Raw genomic sequence first — 19,563 nt, 5'->3', positions numbered from 1 at the left:
ATGCGTTCAACTCACGCATCGCATCCGCGCGGAATACTCGCCCGTGTGAAAGGGGCCTTAGAGTGGTGATAGACATGTGGATATCATTCTTGATTAACTAAGATGGCCCCCATATCCTCCAGCTCTCAGCTAACGCCTTATTCACTTAAGTTCCAGGAGGACCCTCTTTCCTGATGTGTCATATAGGACGTATGCTGTACTGCTGCTAGTGTGGAGCCATTACAATATGGCGCTTGCACTTAGATGTTTACATAGTTCACATACCAGAGTTAGTAAAACAATGCACAATGCGCAGATGCCAAGTGTTATCTCTTTTCTTATTTTTACATTCTAGCCAATGGAACAATGCCACTAGCCTCAGGGGGGATGCAATCACGGACAAGAATAGGCATTTTCTATTATGGTATTATGGTTGCAGCCATGTGTGGTCTGCAAATTGCGGAACGCACATGGCTGGTATCCGTATTTTGCGGATCCGCTAATTGAGGACCCGCAAAGCACTGCGGCCGTCTGAATGGGCCCTAATGGTGATCAGATTTCTATGCCAATAATAATCTTTATATACTGCCAACATATTCCTCATTTTACTATGCTACAAAATATTTCATTTTATGTAAAACTTTTTACATTATTTTATTTTTACAGTTGTAAATTTTACGCTCTGGAAAGGGTCATGAAACCTCTCCAACCTATCACCTCTTTGAGATGATCATCCCTTCATCTACACTAGAATTTCTTTGGCCAATTTTCCATTCTATCGTATGCTACTGTCCATCTTCTTTGAAAGGACGATCCTTCTACAAAAAACAATTTTAATGCAATTGTGTGTGGCTGTCTCAAATAAGATTCACTGTATACATAGGTATATATACTTGAGCAACATTCATTGCAGATAAAATCCTGCTCAGCCTAGGATATAAGTGTGTTTTTGAGTAGATGGTATCAGCTAAGTTTGACTTCATCTGCCATCAAATGTCTTACATTCACGGATCCAAACCACAGAAAGAATGCTATATAAAAAAAATAAGACAAAAGATTTGGATCTTCATCGTGCAAGGCAGAAAAATATTTGGCTTCCTTTTGGCAGTGAAAATAAAATGAATTTCACCCAAAAGTAATGGAAAATGCAAAACCACAATCTCTAAGGCACTGTCAGGCTGAAATTTGATAAATGCAAGGATTGAAAACTTTTATTAATATCAAGCGTGACTATTATTGGATGTCCTACATGACGGTGAGCTCTACAATACAGAAATGTGTGTACCTGGAGCAGTAAGACCTTCATTATTGAACAATCACTTCCTAATTGACTAATTGTGGAGTAATGATGTCTTCATTCTTCTACCTCAATTTGACATCCCTGGTTCCTTATACAAAAGGGTTACAAGACGAAGCCACATGTTAGCTATCAGCGTAACATTATTTCTCTTCTGGCGTCCACAGGGGGCTACTAATCAGTGGGCAGGGGTCAAACACCTGCCCTCAGGATCACAGTTCACAAACCATTCATTTCTTTTGAATGGGAATGCTGGAAGTAGAAGTGTCTTAGGCTCAGGCTGTATGTCCTGCGTGTGACCTAAACTTTTCTGCTGTGCAAGCAATTTTATTTTTTACTGGAAGCAAAGATGTCGTAGAAACACAATGCCTGGAATTAGATTTTCTCTGGAAGAGTGATAAAATGGACTTCATCCATTCTGCAGCAAAACGGTATCTATATGGCGTTAACACTTTGATGATACATGAAGACTATCATTTGCCGATCATTATTCAACTTGTAAAAAATGAAATGAAATGCACTAAATTCATACAATGCTTACTAAAAAAAAAGGCCCATACAGTAGAATGTGTCCTAGACAGGACTCATTCTCTTTATCACACCAGACAGAAGGCATCTCTGGCACAACATTTTCGCCTATCGTAATTTTGCACAATCAAGAACCAAAAGCATGCTTGGGTTCTCTTCACATCTGCGTTGAAAAAGACAAACGCCATGAGACAACCTAGGGGGACGATTTATTTTTTGTGTGTGTGTTTCTATGACAGAATAGAAAAATTTAAATTAAAACTCAGGTGTGAACACAGCCTAACATCTCAAAACTCCATGAGTAATATTGGGTTTACACCGTTTATGGGTCTGTGGGAACACAGTGTGGGTCACCATCTGGTGCCTATATGTGGCACTTTATTTTCACCTAACAGTACCCATCTCCTTCAATAGCTGTCAGACGAACATTTGTTCAACCAACACCTATTTCTCCTGATTCTATCATACACATTCATGCTTGGATCAGCCCCAGCGAGCATATGTTTCCAAAGGCAAGAAAGCCACTGTCAGACACCTCTGGCAGCAGTTTATCACCTGGCAGAACAATAGGATCAACTTGCCTAATCCATCTTTCTCCCAACATCATCTGTCAAGGAGAGTTAGGAAGCACCGATACACGTTAGATTGTCGGCCAGCCCTGACAAACTTGGTGGGTTTTGCCGACGACTGTTAGAAGCACTGTAGAATATCTGAGTTATATGGCATGTGTTGGAACATGCCTTTGTAGTATATCTGAGATATACTCACGAATGGGCTTTGAGCAGTCTATGTTTGCCTATTTTAGATCTGTACAATAAGTCAGTGTGTTGAGGTATAAAAGAGAATTTGCCAAATTCAACATGCTCACATTTCAGATCTGCCCTCCACCGCAACCCACCTACTGTAAACTAAATTGGTTCTACACAGAATATTCCTTTCTCACATTCGAAGCTCCTCTGGACCCAGTCTGTTGGCTTGTATCAAACCTGACAATGAGATCCAGCAGTGATCACTGTCAGTAGACGATCAAACATTTCAACAGATATCATCTGCTGAAGTGATTTATTCCTCAATTTATATTCCCTTCTCAGAAACAAGGCATAGAAAAGGTGATGGGATATCTGAAATCATTTTCATTTTTTTGAATTTCATGCTTTATGTGCCACAGATTGCAGCAAATTCCACAAATGTGTTGTATGACAATTGAATTACTAATCTAAGGCTAGGTCTACACGACGACATTTGTCGCGCGACAATTTTTATAATGGCAGTCTATGGTGTCGCACTGCAACATGCAACATACTGCGACTGCGACAGTCGCAGAAAATCCATTCGAGATGGATTTTTCTGCGACTGTCACGTCGCAGTTGCAGCATGTCGCATGTTGCAGTGTGACACCATAGACTGCCATTATAAAAATTGTCGCGCGACATTGGTGCAACAAAATGTTGCGCGACAAATGTTGCAGTGTAGCTGTGCCCTATCTGTCGCGCGACTTATTGTCGTGCGACAAATGTTGTCGTGTAGACCTAGCCTAAGGCTGGATTCACAGCAGCGCTATTAGTTTCCACTGTTCTGTTTTAGGAGGAGAGCAATACAAATAATGAAAGAGCATTTGACACATAACTGAACCAAGGACCTACTGACTATAATTTGGTTTCTATTCAAGAGTCCGCTCCCTTAGTGGAAGGAGGCCTCGAATAAAGTGCAGCCTAAGCTTTAAACATTTCCACCAAAAAGTAAATCATAGGGCAAAAAATTATATATAAGTATAGATGTGATACAGATTATGGTACTAGGTTTCTGTCGTATCTACTCATCAGGGAAATCCATAGATTTATGTACAAATTATAACTCCTACCTCAGGATGAGGGTTAGTTGGCAAGACAGAGCTTTCGTTTTCCACACCCATGCTAACTGGACCATTACTTGGAGAACTGGGTCCTGATACTGGAGAGCTGCTACTGACTGAAGACTCTAAAGTACAAACAAAATGAACTAATAAATACATAGAATTGAGAAATATGCATCATAACATTGATTATGGGGTACAGACAGTATGTATTTGTCTATGTCTGGTATTGTCAATTTAGTAATGTGGACTGTCCACCTTGTCTTTTATGGTTTGCTAGTGTGCTACTGGCACAGTATAGGCCGCAAGCTAGAAGACTATATGAGGTCCCCATAGCAAAAATGTATTGTGGGTGGCTTTTGGTAGGTTGCATTGCTACACCCAATCTGGTACAGGCAGCCCTGGTGATTGTTTGCCCCTGACATAGGGTGTCTGCAACTAATATAAAAGTGATGAGGACATATGCTGAGCACCCTTTTTCCAAGGATCTCAGAGTAGTGTGCTTGCATATGAGTCCATAAGAATAAGCCTCCATATGCCTTTGTATAATATCAGCAGCTCACAGATATTTAGTATGGGTCCTTAGCATATCATAAGTGCCATCTTCAGATCCGTATAACACATATACATAATACAACAAAGTGTACGAGGCTGTAACTGTTAAGGAGTGTATCTCTTGCAACCAAACCATCTGCCAAGACTTCGCTGTTCAGCTGACATGGCTGCATTGTAAACAGAAAAGAAGGAAAGGCAGCCAGATATTCTTTTTCTCATCTCAAGCTGTGGTTTTTATCAGATTTTTCTTCAGTAGAGGCTCTATGACATAATAAGGATACCACCTCTATAAGCCTGGTGTAGGTAAAGCTCCTTTCACATATGTGCTCCCCGGCATTTGTACCTGGTATCGGCCATGCAGCGATATTTGTCCTGCCAAATCTTATCATAAATGCAGAGGAGCGGCTGGATTCCTACTGGATCCCATAATAGTTTGAAGAGTCCGGCGTAGCACTATCTGGCTGTGCCGAAACAACCTTGCCAGATTGCTCTGCTGCATATGTGGAAGCAGCCTTACCAAATGGCGCTACAATTGCATTGAACAAAGTCCTTCCCAGTGTTTTTGGTACAGAAGGTGCAGACATAGCAATAATAGTAGTGACTACTAGGTTCAGAGGACCACATGGCAGATGGGGCCCTGTTACACATTTTACATTAGGGCCAATAAGTTTCAAGTTATGGCTTTTGCATTTCCATACCACATCTTTCATAACAGAACACATTCAATAAATGGTCATGCCACAGTAACCTAGTTCTAAGTGAAGCACCAATGTTGCGTAATTATTTAAGAGAACCTGTCACCATGAAATGTAATGTAAGCTGCAGGCAGCATGTTGTAGAGCAGGAGGAGCTGAGCAGATTGATATATAGATTTATGGGAAAAGATTCAGCAAAACGCAGAATGTATTCCTGTAAATTCCTGCTCATTCTGGGCTGTGAAGTCCAGGAGGCGGTCCTATCAGTGATTGACAGCTCTCTCTGTATACACAGTCATATAGGGAAAGCTGTCAATCACTGATAGGACCGTCTCCTTGGGCTCCTGTTCAGACACCATGTTCAATGTGACAGGTTCCCTTTAAGGTACTGTCTTGACCACAAGAAGAACATTAGGAAAGGTCCAGCTACTAAAACAGCAACTAGCTCATGACGAAAACGTACTTAAAACACAACTTTAAATACCTACTGAATAAATAAAACTCCATGAAATAACAGACAGGATGAAAAAATTTAATAAATTATCTCTATATATGAACTGATGTACATAAACTATTAATATCAAAGATGAATGCTGCTGGCCATCTGGAATATCTGCAGCACCCAGCTTGTGGTCAGTCTGGTGCATAGAACTACTTATAACATATGGTGACCAGACGGTGGCAGGAAAAAAACATGGGAACCAGTAGTTTCATGCTTGACTTACTTTTCCTTACTACTGGGATTTTTGTGTCATGTTGATTTTGTATAGTTGTAGGTCTTGATAGATAGAGGACATTAGTGTACCTAGATGTGGAGAGTGGGAGCCTTTCATATTTTGTTTAATTGCTTTTAATCCCAACACCCCCCCAAAAAAAAAAAAAAAAAAGATTTTCCGCAAATTAAAAATAGTTACACCAAATACATAAGAGGTCACTGGAGGTTTGAGGGTTGTACAAGGAATTTTGTATTGTATCATTGTTTTACTGTGAATAAATGAACGACAGTTGAGGGAACTTAACTTTTTTACTGGATCCTGCGACCACAATAAAGCAAAAGGTCAAATTTTCAGACTGTAAAAAGATAATGGGTGTTCCAATAAAAAAAAAAAACTTGGAGCAATATTTGAACAGAGTCTTGTTTTTGCTATAGGACTAAGGACATTTGATTTGTTCTTGTGTCACCAAAGATAAACAAAGTAGATTTCCAAAGGTCATAATAACATGCTATCAATCTAGTGTGGAGGCTGCCACTGTGCTGCCCCTTTCTATGTCAACACATAAATAAAATGTCCATCCTGCCTCGATGTGAAAAAATGCATGGACTAAAGGACATTAACACTGCTTGCTTCACTAAGCCTAAAGTGTGTCTTCTTTAAATTTGGAGCACACAAAGAATATACTGTATATAAGTGTAGTGTCCTTTCATAAGATTACTGATAGGAAGTCCATGTATGTCCAAATAAAACTGGCTGAACTTTGAGATGTCCACTGGTCAGCTGAACGCCCGTATTGCCAAGAAAGCTGCTGTTTTATAATATGCAAATGAGCCCTTAGGAGCAACAAGGGCAAGGCTATTGCACCTTGTTGCTCCCATTGGCTCCTCTTACTGCCCTTCATGCTGTGCTCCCACCGCTAAGGGCGGGTTTGCATTACCGTTCCTAGTTCCGTTCTAGTGTTCCTTTATAACAGAGTTATAATGGAACATAACAGAAATTTAGGATGGAATGCAAAATGGAACCCTTTAACAGGCATTCCGTTACGCATGACGGTAAAAAAAAGTGCTGTCGACAGGACTTTTTTCCCGTCATGTATAATAGAAAAAAATGAACTGTTTTTGTGCCCATAGAAATGTATTAGGATGGAACAAAATGGAATGCCTCCTAAGGCCCGTTGCAGACGAGCGTGTCCGGATAAGGTCCGGATGCATTGCGGCAAACCCGCGCTAGTAGGGAAGAAAACTGCGATTGCGTTCCGTTATTCAGTTTTTATCGCGCGGGTGCAATGTGTTTTGCACGCGCGTGATAAAAAACTGAATGTGGTACCCAGACCCGAACTTCTTCACAGAAGTTCAGGTTTGGGTTCAAGGTTGTGTAGATTGTATTATTTTCTCTTATAACATGGTTATAAGGGAAAATAATAGCATTCTGAATACAGAATGCATTGTACAATAGGGCTGGAGGGGTTAAAAAAAATTATATATATTTAACTCACCTTAATCCACTTGTTTGCGCAGCTGGCATCTCTTCTGTCTTCTTCTTTGAGGAATAGGACCTTTGATGACGTCACTGCACTCATCACATGGTCCATCACATGATCTTTTACCATGGTGATGGATCATGTGACGGACCATGCGATGAGCGTAGTGACGTCATCAAAGGTCCTTTTCCTGTGCACAGCAAAGAAGAAGACAGAAGAGAAGCCGGGCTGCGCGATACAGTGGATTAAGGTGAGTTATATATATATTATTTTTTTTTTAACTCCTCCAGCCCTATTGTATTATGCATTCTGTATTAAGAATGCTATTATTTTCCCTTATAACCATGTTATAAGTTAAAATAATAATGATCGGGTCCCCATCCCGATCGTCTCCTAGCAACCGTGCGTGAAAATCGCACCGCATCCGCACTTGCTTGCGGATGCTTGCGATTTTCACGCAGCCCCATTCAATTCTATGGGCCCTGCGTTTCGTGAAAAACACAGAATATAGAACATGCTGCGATTTTCACGCAACGCACAAGTGATGCGTGAAAATCACCGCTCATGTGAACAGCCCCATAGAAATGAATGGGTCAGGATTCAGTGCGGGTGCAATGCGTTCACGTCACGCATTGCACCCGCGCGGAAAACTCGCTCATGTGAAAGGGGCCTAAAGGGTTTCATTTTGCATTCTGTCATAACCGAACACTATAACGGAATTAGGAACGCTAATGCGAACCCGCCCTAAGACTGACAGGCTAGGCAGTGAAAACATATTCACGCCTGGTCCTGAAGTCTCTTGGGAGGTGCAGTAAAGGGAGGGACACTGCTTATCTGCTCAGTGGTCTCCATTCCTTTACTGCGCATGTGCCAAATGTGCTCCTGTAAAACTTCAGCACCAAGAATGGATGTGTTTCAACTGCGTGGCTGGTTAGACTCAGCGGTGGGGGTGCAGCATGAAGGGCTGTGAGTGGAGCCTCTGGGAGCAACGAGGTGCAATGGCATCACTATTGTTGCTCCTAGGGGCTCATTAGCATGTTATGAAACATCAGTTTTCTTTGAAATGCAGGCACCAAGGAAGATGAGACCAAGACCGTGGCATTCAGCTAACCAGCGCATATCTCAAACGTCAGCCAGTTTTATTTGGACATATGTGGTGACAGATGACCTTTAATGCTTTATCTCACGTATCTCCAGCTCTGAAACTCTTCAGAAACACTCACATAGACATGTGTGACTGATATTAGTAAATCTGCTTATAATCTTCTCTTTTATAAGATGTTGCCTTGCCGTTAAGTGTTTTTTTTTTAATACCTTGGATATGGACATATCAATACAATATAAATTCTTACATAAATATACGGCAATATGGGAAATTTTAGAAACTAACCCTATAAAGCAGTTTCAGGACCAATATTATTTGTACAGTGATATAGACTTAGAGCATTGGTCTCCAACCTGTGATACTCCAGCTGTTGGGAAACTAATTCTCCCGCTGTGCTCTGGCAGCCTGTGGCTGTCAGACCATGATTTTGAAAATATAGGAAGTATTTTTGTTAAATTTATTATTATGGAGGTACTATAAAAACCAAATATGACGCAACATGATGGATGTTGGGAATAATAAAATTATTTGTATTCAATAATTTTTGTATACATTAGATCATACATACAATAAGCTGACTGTACCTGCCACCTCAAATATTCTCTTCTTATATGAACCTGTGACATTTCCATCTTTTCTTCTCAACAAAGGACTACTTCTTCTCTCTGCTACTTTTTGTTTTAACCGAGACCGAACCTTCAGGTTGGGTTCTGAAGCTGAAATTAATATAATTAAAAAAAATATTCAAATCGAATTACCAAATTCTGTTACATAAGGCAGACTTCTGACTGTACTGATAGGAAATGTGCCATCTGTTAATTGTGCAATTAATTATACAGCATTTTCAGTTACCCTAAACTTTGATTTATCCTTGAATTTGCCAAAAAGTTGACTAAAAGCAGAATAAGAGAACAAGTTCCAGCAATATAAAGACGGGTGTAACTATTGAACATGGCTATGCAAATATCAATACCAAAGTGTATCAAAATACAAATGGTTAAAGTTACCATAAAATATACTGAATTAAGTTGAATAGAACAGAGGATGACAATGAAGAAAAATATATGATAATGAAATAATTAAACTACTAAGATGTTTTAGCTATCACATAACAAACAGGATAAATGCATACAGGGAGATTTATCAGATCTGTCATTTTATATGTCACTTTTAATCTTTCCCTCCGTTTGCATCAGATGTGACACAAATATTAAGAGGTGCATGCCATTTGCAGGGGTTGTCTCACTTTAGCAACTTACATTTATCATGTAGATAAAGTTAATATAAGCCACTTACTAATGTATTGTAATTGTCCATATTGCCTCCTTTGCAGGCTAGATACATTTTTCTTCACATTATGCTTGTAATGACAGAATGTGGAGGTGGCGGCAGTATGAGGAGGCCACCGAGTGGCACAATGACAGAGTCAGGAGGTGGTGGCAGCAACATCAGTAGGAGGCCACTGAGTGGCACAATGACAGAGTGTGGAGGTGGCAGCAGTATGAGGAAGCCACCGAGTGGCACAATGACAGTCTAGAGGTGGCAGCAGCAGCAGCAGCAGTAGCAGCATCAGGAGAAAGCCAACGAGTGGCACAATGACAGAGTCTGGAGGTGGTGGCAGCATCATTAGGAGGCCACTGAGTGGCACAATGACAGAGTGTGGAGGTGGCAGCAGTATGAGGAGGCCACCGAGTGGCACAATGACCCAGTGTGGAGGTGGCAGCAGTATGAGGAAGCCACCGAGTGGCACAATGGAAGAGCCTGGAGGTGGCGGCGGCAGCAGTAGCAGCATCAGGAGAAGGCTACCGAGAGGCATAATGACAGAATGTGGAGGAGGAGGCCACCGAGTGGCACAATGACAGAGTCAGGAGGTGGTGGCTGCAGCAGCATCAGTAGGAGGCCACTGAGTGGCACAATGACAGATTCTGTAGTTTGCAGCAGTATAAGGAGGCCACCGAGTGGCACAATGACAGAGTGTGGAGGTGGCAGCAGCATAAAATTTGTTTTTCGACCGAAATACGTCCCAAATCTATTCGCCCCGCTGAAGGATTATTTTGAAAGTGTGTAGAAGTCACATGGGGTCCCCACACTGCAGATTTATCATTGAGAAATCATGGAGATTTGACCGCATATAACCGCAGCGCTGACCGCTGAATAAATTTAGTTTTTCGACCGAAATACTTCAATAAAGATTTTACCGCATATAACCGCCGCCGACGTGAACTGAGAATGTATTTGTCTTTTTTTACTGAAATAGGCCACTAAACGCTTTCAAGACACATAACCGCCGCCGACGTGAACTGAGAATGTATTTTTCTTTTGTACTGAAATAGGCCACTGAACGCTTTCAACACATATAACCGCCGATGACGTGAACTGAGAATGTATTTTTATGTTTGCACTGAAATAGGCCACTAAACGCTTTCAACTAAGGTTTAGCAAACCCGAACTGTAAAGTTCGGGTTCGTACCGAACTTTGCGGTGTTCGGCACCCGAACCCGAACATTTCAGTAAAAGTTTGGGTTCGGTGTTCGGGTAATATTAATATACCATCGGATCAGAGATTTCTCCAATCCCATGGTATATTTTAACTTTAAGCGTCCCCATCACCATGGGAACGCCTCTATGTTAGAATATACAATCGGATTTGAGTTAGATCGTGAAAACTCAGATCCGACAGTATATTCTAACACAGAGGCGTTCCCATAGTGATGGGGGCGCTTCAAGTTAGAATATACTGAGAACTGTGGACATAACGGCCCCCTGCTGCCTGGCAGCACCTGATCTCTTACAGGGGGCTGTAAGATCGTGAAAACTCAGATCTGAAAAAGCTAATACTATTATTTTCCGTTATAACCATGTTTTAACGGAAAATAAAAAAGTGAAGTTCGGGTCCCCATTGACTTTAATGGGGTTCGGGTTCGGGTCCAAGTTCGAATCAAGTTCGGGTCCCGAACCCGAACTTTTTTATAAAGTTCGGCCGAACTCCCCGAACATCTAGGTGTTCGCTCAACTCTACTTTCAACACATATCAACGCCGCCGACGTGAACTGAGAATGTATTTTTCTTTTTGTACTGAAATAGGCCACAAAACGCTTTCAAGACATATAACCGCCACCGACGTGAACTGAGAATGTATTTTTCTTTTTGTACTAAAATAGGCCACTAAACGCTTTCAACACATATAACCACCGCCGACGTGAACTGAGAATGTATTTTGCTTTTTGCACTGAAATACAAAATAACACATCTAACAGCCGCACTGACTGACTGCTACTGTCGCTACTTCCGTGAATCTCTGCACCACCACTTCCCGGGTAGGTAAACTGCGGCGAAGCAGGTGCTCTACCCCGGGCACGTTTGGCTCCCGACCTCCCACTGCTGCCACCCTGCTGACTCCCACCCATGCTTTCAACACATAAACCTCCGACATGAACTGAGAATATATTTTTATGTTTGCAACGAAATAGGCCAGTAAATGCTTTCAGCAGAAATAAATGCACCAGTGAAGTGCGTATATATTTTCCTTTCTGTACTGAAATAGGCCACTAAACGCTTTTGCCACAAATAACTGCACCAGTGAAGTGTGTATATTATTTTTATTTCTGTACGCTTTCAACACATATAACTGCCGACGTGAACTAAGAATAGTTTTTTTTGTACTGAAATAGGCCAGTAAACGATTTCAGCAGAAATAAATGCACCACTGAAGTGCGTATACACTCACCTAAAGAATTATTAGGAACACCTGTTCTATTTCTCATTAATACAAATATCTAGTCAACCAATCACATGGCAGTTGCTTCAATGCATTTAGGGGGGTGGTCCTGGTCAAGACAATCTCCTGAACTCCAAACTGAATGTCAGAATGGGAAAGAAAGGTGATTTAAGCAATTTTGAGCGTGGCATGGTTGTTGGTGCCAGACGGGCCGGTCTGAGTATTTCACAATCTGCTCAGTTACTGGGATTTTCACGCACAACCATTTCTAGGGTTTACAAAGAATGGTGTGAAAAGGGAAAAACATCCAGTATGCGGCAGTCCTGTGGGCGAAAATGCCTTGTGGATGCTAGAGGTCAGAGGAGAATGGGCCGACTGATTCAAGCTGATAGAAGAGCAACGTTGACTGAAATAACCACTCGTTACAACCGAGGTATGCAGCAAAGCATTTGTGAAGCCACAACACGCACAACCTTGAGGCGGATGGGCTACAACAGCAGAAGACCCCACCGGGTACCAGTCATCTCCACTACAAATAGGAAAAAGAGGCTGCAATTTGCACGAGCTCACCAAAATTGGACTGTTGAAGACTGGAAAAATGTTGCCTGGTCTGATGAGTCTCGATTTCTGTTGAGACATTCAAATGGTAGAGTCCGAATTTGGCGTAAACAGAATGAGAACATGTATCCATCATGCCTTGTTACCACTGTGCAGGCTGGTGGTGGTGGTGTAATGGTGTGGGGGATGTTTTCTGGGCACACTTTAGGCCCCTTAGTGCCAATTGGGCATCGTTTAAATGCCACGGGCTACCTGAGAATTGTTTATGACCATGTCCATCCCTTCATGACCACCATGTACCCATCCTCTGATGGCTACTTCCAGCAGGATAATGCACCATGTCACAAAGCTCGAATCATTTCAAATTTGTTTCTTGAACATGACAATGAGTTCACTGTATTAAAATGGCCCCCACAGTCACCAGATCTCAACCCAATAGAGCATCTTTGGGATGTGGTGGAACGGGAGCTTCGTGCCCTGGATGTGCATCCCTCAAATCTCCATCAACTGCAAGATGCTATCCTATCAATATGGGCCAACATTTCTAAAGAATGCTATCAGCACCTTGTTGAATCAATGCCACGTAGAATTAAGGCAGTTCTGAAGGCAAAAGGGGTCCAACACCGTATTAGTATGGTGTTCCTAATAATTCTTTAGGTGAGTGTATATTTTTCTTTCTGTACTGAAATAGGCCACTAAACCCTTTTGTCACAAATAATTGCACCAGTGAAGTGCGTATATATTTTACTTTCTATAATGAAATAGGCCACTAAAAGCTTTTGCCACAAATAAGTGCACCAGTGAAGTGTGTATATTTTTTTCTTTCTGTACGCTTTCAACACATATAACTGCAGAAGTTAATTGCGTATATATGTTTCTTGTTTGAAAAGATATAATCCACTAAAGGCTTTTTAACGTAGCACTTGCACCCCAAGAACAAATTGCTGGAATGACAGAGCTGTATAATGGCTATTTGGATCCCCAAATAATCTTTCCCTACATTTGTAAATCGCTTTTCTAGCAGTGTCCCTATAGCCTTCTGAAGTCTCTCCCTGCACTAAGATGCTGTGAAATGATTCCTCCCTATCTTTTCTTTGCACTTGTAAATTGCTTTTATGGCACTGTTCCTAGCGCTTTCTGACATCTCTCCCTGCACTAAGATGCTTGATGCTTGGTTTTTCCAATTGCTGTCCCTAGTGCCTTCTCACGTCTGTCCCTGCACTCAGAATGCTTGAAAATGTCTGACTCTAAGATGGCCGCCGTATATATAGGGCTGTGACATTACAGTGCTGGCTGCTGATTGGCTGCATGCATGGCATTATGGGTCAGCCAGTCTTCCCAGAGTTCCTTGCCCCATGTCCTCACACATGTAGACACCATGGTAGCTGCCATTTTAGGAAAAATTGCGATTCGTTACCACGAAGTGCAAGGAAATTTGCATTTGTTGCAAATCAAATTTTTCCTGAAATTCGGATAGAATTTCACTTCATCTGATTCGATTCGCTCATTTCTAGTCGTAACCATGGAAACGAGAAGTGTATAATGCGATGAAAAAATTAATCAAGGCAGCAAAGAAGACAATATGGACAATCACAATACATTAGTTAATGCCTTTTAGTAACTTTCTCTACATGATAAATGCCATTTGCTGAAGTGAGACAACCCCTTTCATTTTTATGGAGCAACTGTGCAGGTCTGTGTGGAAAAGGGTGCTAGTCTAGATTTAAGCTATAACTTATCGCAGGCATCTGATGTAGATTATGATAGATATGATGGGCCGCCTACTTCGGCCCCACACCACTTGCTGTTTTGAAAAGTGGCGAGGAATGCCTACAACCACCAAAAAGTAGCAAAATGTTGTGTAACTACAGTGTGTGCCACAACTACTACGTGTGTCACAACTTTTTGGTACCAGTTTTCTTGTGCAAAGGAAATGATACATTTCCTCCATTAGTTTCTAGAAAGGTTAACTGCAAACAAAGGCAGTTTCTGTCTCAATTCACAAACTCATCATATTTTATCTCACTTGAGGACCTGACCACTGACATAGGTAAAGTTTCTTCCCTGACTTGGTTCCCCTAGACATGTACAATCCAATTCTGTACTACTGGTTGGCTACCTTTCTCTGTAGAGTTAAAAAGAACTCTACAGAACTCTGTAGAGAGTCTCTTTTTTAGGTTTGACATTCCTACTCATTGTTATTTTTGTTGACAAAAGGGGGGCTAAATTTAATAATCAAAGTTACAAATTTATATGGTATATTTTATAAAACTTTACCATAAAATTTGATTTTTCTATTTTTACTTTATTTTTCAAAAACACTCCAAAAGATTGCCTCTTTAAAAAGACCACTGATAATTCAGGATAGAACTTCGTGTTCTGGATTTTCAATTATTTTATATACTACGGACATTGGCTTCTTCGAGTGAATAACCCCTCTTGACCATGTTTCCCAGTTTTTGGTAGTTGCCTTCATGAGGTTGGCCTGTATAAGAACAAAATTAGCTCTGGGCATAGAGTTCTGGTTTGTTATACTGTCCTGAAGACCATTGACTGAATTGCAAGACTAGTATACAGTAGGTGGTAGAAGGATTGACCTCAATGCAAGCTAATAAAGAGGAGCTAATGGTCTTTGCTGGTTATTTGTCATTTTGATTTGGTAAACCTTATCATCCAGAAATACTCTTTACATTTTTCAGTTAAAGAGAATTTCTCTGTATTATGCATAGAAAAAAATGGATAGAAATTAATTCTGAGAACAATATTTTACCGATAATATCAGACAAATAACCTGCATAACATATATATGGTTGTAAGTTGGTATGTTTACGAGTAAACAAGTGTCCCCTTTTCTCAAAGGAAATCTGTGCATTATCTTAATGTTTTCCTAAGATCAGTTTCATAGGAGATTTCCATACCAGTGACTGCCTAATGTGAGATGTAGTCCCTCAGCTCAGAGAAGAAAGCTGTTCAGTATTCACCAGAGGGATGTTGAACTTATGTGTCAATGTGTTTCATGCCCAGTGGCACTGATTGCCTTCCTATTTTTACCATACAGTTTTCACTTTGCATTTTAATCACATCAGCAGTAGGACTTTTTTTCATATCTCTGAATTTGCCTGCCTGCTGCGAAGGTAACCTTGCATAACATAAATTATTGAAATGAAAACATTCAATCTGGAATTGAAACAGAGGAAACATAAATATTCTGCAGACTTCTTTTTCTTCTGCAATTAACTCACAAGAAAATGAAATAATTAGTGCAAAAAAATACATTAATATTTGCAGATCTTTTTACACCACAAGGATGGAAAATCTATTTTTCTCATACTTAAAGAACGTTGGGTTACAGTTTGTCATACTTATAATCTCTGATTACATGTAACACCAGACAGTTGTTCTTTTTTTTTTTTTTTTAAATCTTATTTTATTGTTATGACAAACATGTTACAACAACAAGAAAAGAACAACATAGTACTCCAAATTCAAACATTGGTCGATAAGCAAGAATACAATAAAAAATATTGAGTGTTGAATATAATAAATTGGGTGCAATATGCAGGGTGACAACTTAGCATCATACATGTGTAAGCAGCTTCGATAGACTTAGTCTTGGTATCGCACATTTAGTTCCACAACTTTAGCTAACCAGACAATTTAACAATAAAGTAACTCCTTTTGTTCCTTAGAGTAACTCCTCTTGTTCCTTACCCCTAAAGCAACTTCTCTTAGTTATTGCGTTCCTTATGCCAATCCACCCATTTCACCCAAGTCAGCAAAAATTTGTCATGAGACAATGACTCCCAACTTGTCAACTCCTCTAGTTGGCATATCTCCTGAACCTTATTGACCCATTCTTGAAGACTAGGGGTTTCTTTGGATAGCCAATATTTAGGTATGAGCAGTTTCGCTGCAGCTATGAGGTGCGCCGACAATGAGTGTCTGGCAAGTGGGTAATTGCAATCTGGCAGGTTCAAGAGTGCTACGGACCAGACAGTTGTTCTAACATTGTGCCGCCATATTCGGTGACATAAGCAAAAGATACTAAAACTAGGCCCCAATGGTACTGGGGTATCCCACCCAGGATTAAAGGGCTTGATGTTTGCTTCACTCTCCACCCCCTTTTTATGACACTTGAGCTTAAATACTATGTACACATTTTGGAACAATTTGTTTTTTATTATTCCATTGTACTCATTATGAGGTAAATATTTTTTTTTCATTTAGTCTTTATTAAAAATATTGTGTCCTTTTTTCTGTACAGAGCTGAGATGTTCCACTAGCAGAATCTGAATTTTCTCTCTGCTCTGTCAAACAGGGAATGGATGGGCTCCTTATTTCTACTCTCAGACCTCATAAACACTCATCAAAGCCCAATCCTTATCTTACTGATAATTTGGCTTAAAAAGTGTTTATGACCTATTGGTAATTTAGAGATAAGGGTCATTAGATGACGGTACAAGGTGAAAGTGAAAGTAGAATTCACATAGCTAGAAAAACTGTTAAACCTTTGTGACATAACGGCTCAATATATTTAGTAAAGTTCAATTGAAAAAAATATTTTTAGCCCAAAATGAGTAAAATGCAATCATAAAAAAATTGACCCCAACAAGGTGTACATAGCCTTTAAAGTTGTATGTAGTATAGAGGCAGGACATGTAGATGGGGCCAGCTTTGGTTGTCCATTTCTACTTTTCTACTGGTTGGTGAGATCCTGTGCAGGACTCCCCTCTCCAGAGGAACAGTATTGTTAGCAAATCATGTGGTAGGGAATTTTCCAGGATTAAGAAACACCTACTGGGTGGGTGGTAAAAACTGACATCACGGGAGCCCATTTTGATATGACTTCTATATACACCACTGCTTGGGACAGTTCATTACCCTCTTGTTTGGTAACAGTGTCTTTTTCTGGTATGATAAATCCAATGTACATAGATTCTCGCCATTGAATAGAAAAATAGATGATACCAATGAGGGCTGAGTTATCTCTTTTCAAGGGCTCTTGACCAGCTGCATGGGCTGCCTTTATGGTGCATATGCCCTTGGCAATATTATCAAATCCCAATTTCAATCACACCAAGCTGTATTTTGCTTTATCAAATACATATTCAGCCAAGCAAATTCTCTTTACTGCTTGGTTCTGCACATCATGTTCCTAAAGAGTTTTCCTGCTGGTGAGGATGGTTGGCCCAAGCTTTGAAAAAAGTTAATTTTATTAATTATAAGGTTTTATACTGATCTTATTGGTTCTTTTCACATTACTTTAACTGTGAGGTGGTCAGGTGCTCCCCAGTTGGAGGTATGGTGCATTGAGCTGTGACAGAAAAGAATGCTCAACGGTTGCTCCTATCAGGTTTGTAAACACCACAAACTCATTGTGTGCTTATTTTAATGTTGTACTAGGCTCAGGAGACAACTTGCAAGATATATTGAGGTCATTTTTACGTATTTTTAAATAAATTATGACTAATGGTAAGGTTTAGGCATTACCATACTCTGACTAGTAAGGCAACATTAGAAAAAGATTAAAAGGGTTGTGCAATACTACAATATTGATGACATATAACCCTGATGGTGGGAATATACTTCCCGAGGGGATCACCAGGTCGCTATCTCTTGAGGAGGATTGGCACACAAAGCAGCTGGTCCAGGCAGACCAGGAGGTACCATAGCAGAGGTACCATAGCAGGGTACCAGAGGTATGGATGTAGTCAACAGGCCAAGTCGTAACCAGGAGTGACAGTGCAGGCCCGAGGATGAGGTAGAAGTGTAGTTGTACAAGCAATGGGTCAGGACAAGCAGCACAGATACAGGTCAGGCAATCGAGGTCAGCAAAAGGAGAGTTGAGTCGTAGCAGGTAAAGACCAGAAGCAGACAAGCGCGGGTCCGGAACACAGGAACTCAAGCACAGACAAATTCACCTTTTCAGGTCACAAGGACCTTCCTTTGACGCTCAGGCACCTGAGAAGGGTGCAGGATGACTGGGATTGGTCACACAGGTCACATGTGCAAGACCTTTAAAGAACAGGAAGGGACACACACCAGACCTTAATGAGGTGCTACAGGGAACAGGCATAAAGGAAACCATGGAATGAATTCCAGGAAGGACGTTACCTGCAAGGACAGATCCCAGATTGCGGCTGAGAATGGGAAGACACCTGCAACACATCAACGCAGCTACCTGCCCCATAATGCAGCCTAACACGGACAATAACAGGGAGGTGGCCAGGGAGGACAGTGCTCGCCGAAATACCAGAGCGGTGTATGGGATGAGCATCTGTAGTTACACTGCACTGCCTCTACAAGCAATATGATGAGCAGATAATAATGAAGCAGGATAGGTCATCAATATTGTAGCATTGCACAACCCTTTAAGAAACTTTACTATAAAGTGTTTTTTGAGATAGTGCTTTATCTATGGCCATGGGTTGTAGATAGTATTATGGATGTTTCCACCACGACTTCTCATGGGTCTTTTGAACCAAAAATTGGTCGACATAGAGTTCTCTGATGGGCCATATTATATCAATCTAAAACTAGTCTTAACAGTAACCACTGTTACTGGTGAAAGGCTGATTTTCATTGCTATATAATTGTCTTTTTTTTTTTTTTTTTTGCAGGTGCAGAATAGACTAGAGACGCTATCTGTCTTGGTGCACCTGATCTGAAGTATCTCTTCCAGCTCACATCCTGACATGTGGTATTCTTTATGCTAAAGTGTGCACATGTTTTTCCAATGAAAACTTCTATCTCAGTCTTTCCTTTTTATTTGCTGTGTACATATCTACTGAAATTAGTATCCCCCGCAGCAGCCCATGGTCAATTAGCTACAATGAAAACCTGCTGTTGCCAGAGACATTTTCCCTTGATGAATTTAAATAAACACAGTTCCTAGGTCCACATGATATTGGGAAGCACAGCACTTTCTTTCTGAGGACAAGAGCGACTAAAGTTACCTATGTAATGCTGAAAATAATATCTGTTTTTATCTATGTAGGAGTAGGCACTGTAAAGACGCAGCGCTGCGTGCTGACATGTAGACGCCACACTAGGAATAATCTGACTCTTTCTAAATTCAGA

General features: G+C 40.7%; 1 protein-coding gene across 4 annotated transcripts in view; it reads right to left on the bottom strand.

Moving 5' to 3' along the window:
- HDAC9 (histone deacetylase 9) overlaps positions 1-19,563 on the bottom strand; it is a 557,952-nt gene that overhangs the window by 43,592 nt on the left and 494,797 nt on the right. For 3 of the 4 annotated variants that reach the window (XM_040433683.1, XM_040433684.1, XM_040433686.1), the window contains 2 exons: positions 8,792-8,923; positions 3,666-3,781 (listed from right to left, as the gene is read on the bottom strand). In XM_040433683.1, coding sequence (XP_040289617.1) covers positions 3,666-3,781; positions 8,792-8,923 — 248 coding nt within the window. The remainder of the gene's footprint in view (positions 1-3,665; positions 3,782-8,791; positions 8,924-19,563) is intronic. The other variant, XM_040433685.1, reaches the window with a different exon arrangement.

Source organism: Bufo bufo, chromosome 5 (assembly GCF_905171765.1).
Source record: "Bufo bufo chromosome 5, aBufBuf1.1, whole genome shotgun sequence".
Lineage (NCBI taxonomy): Eukaryota > Metazoa > Chordata > Amphibia > Anura > Bufonidae > Bufo > Bufo bufo.
Note: the sequence above shows the minus strand (reverse complement) of the source record. Positions and strands in the feature narration are given on the sequence as shown.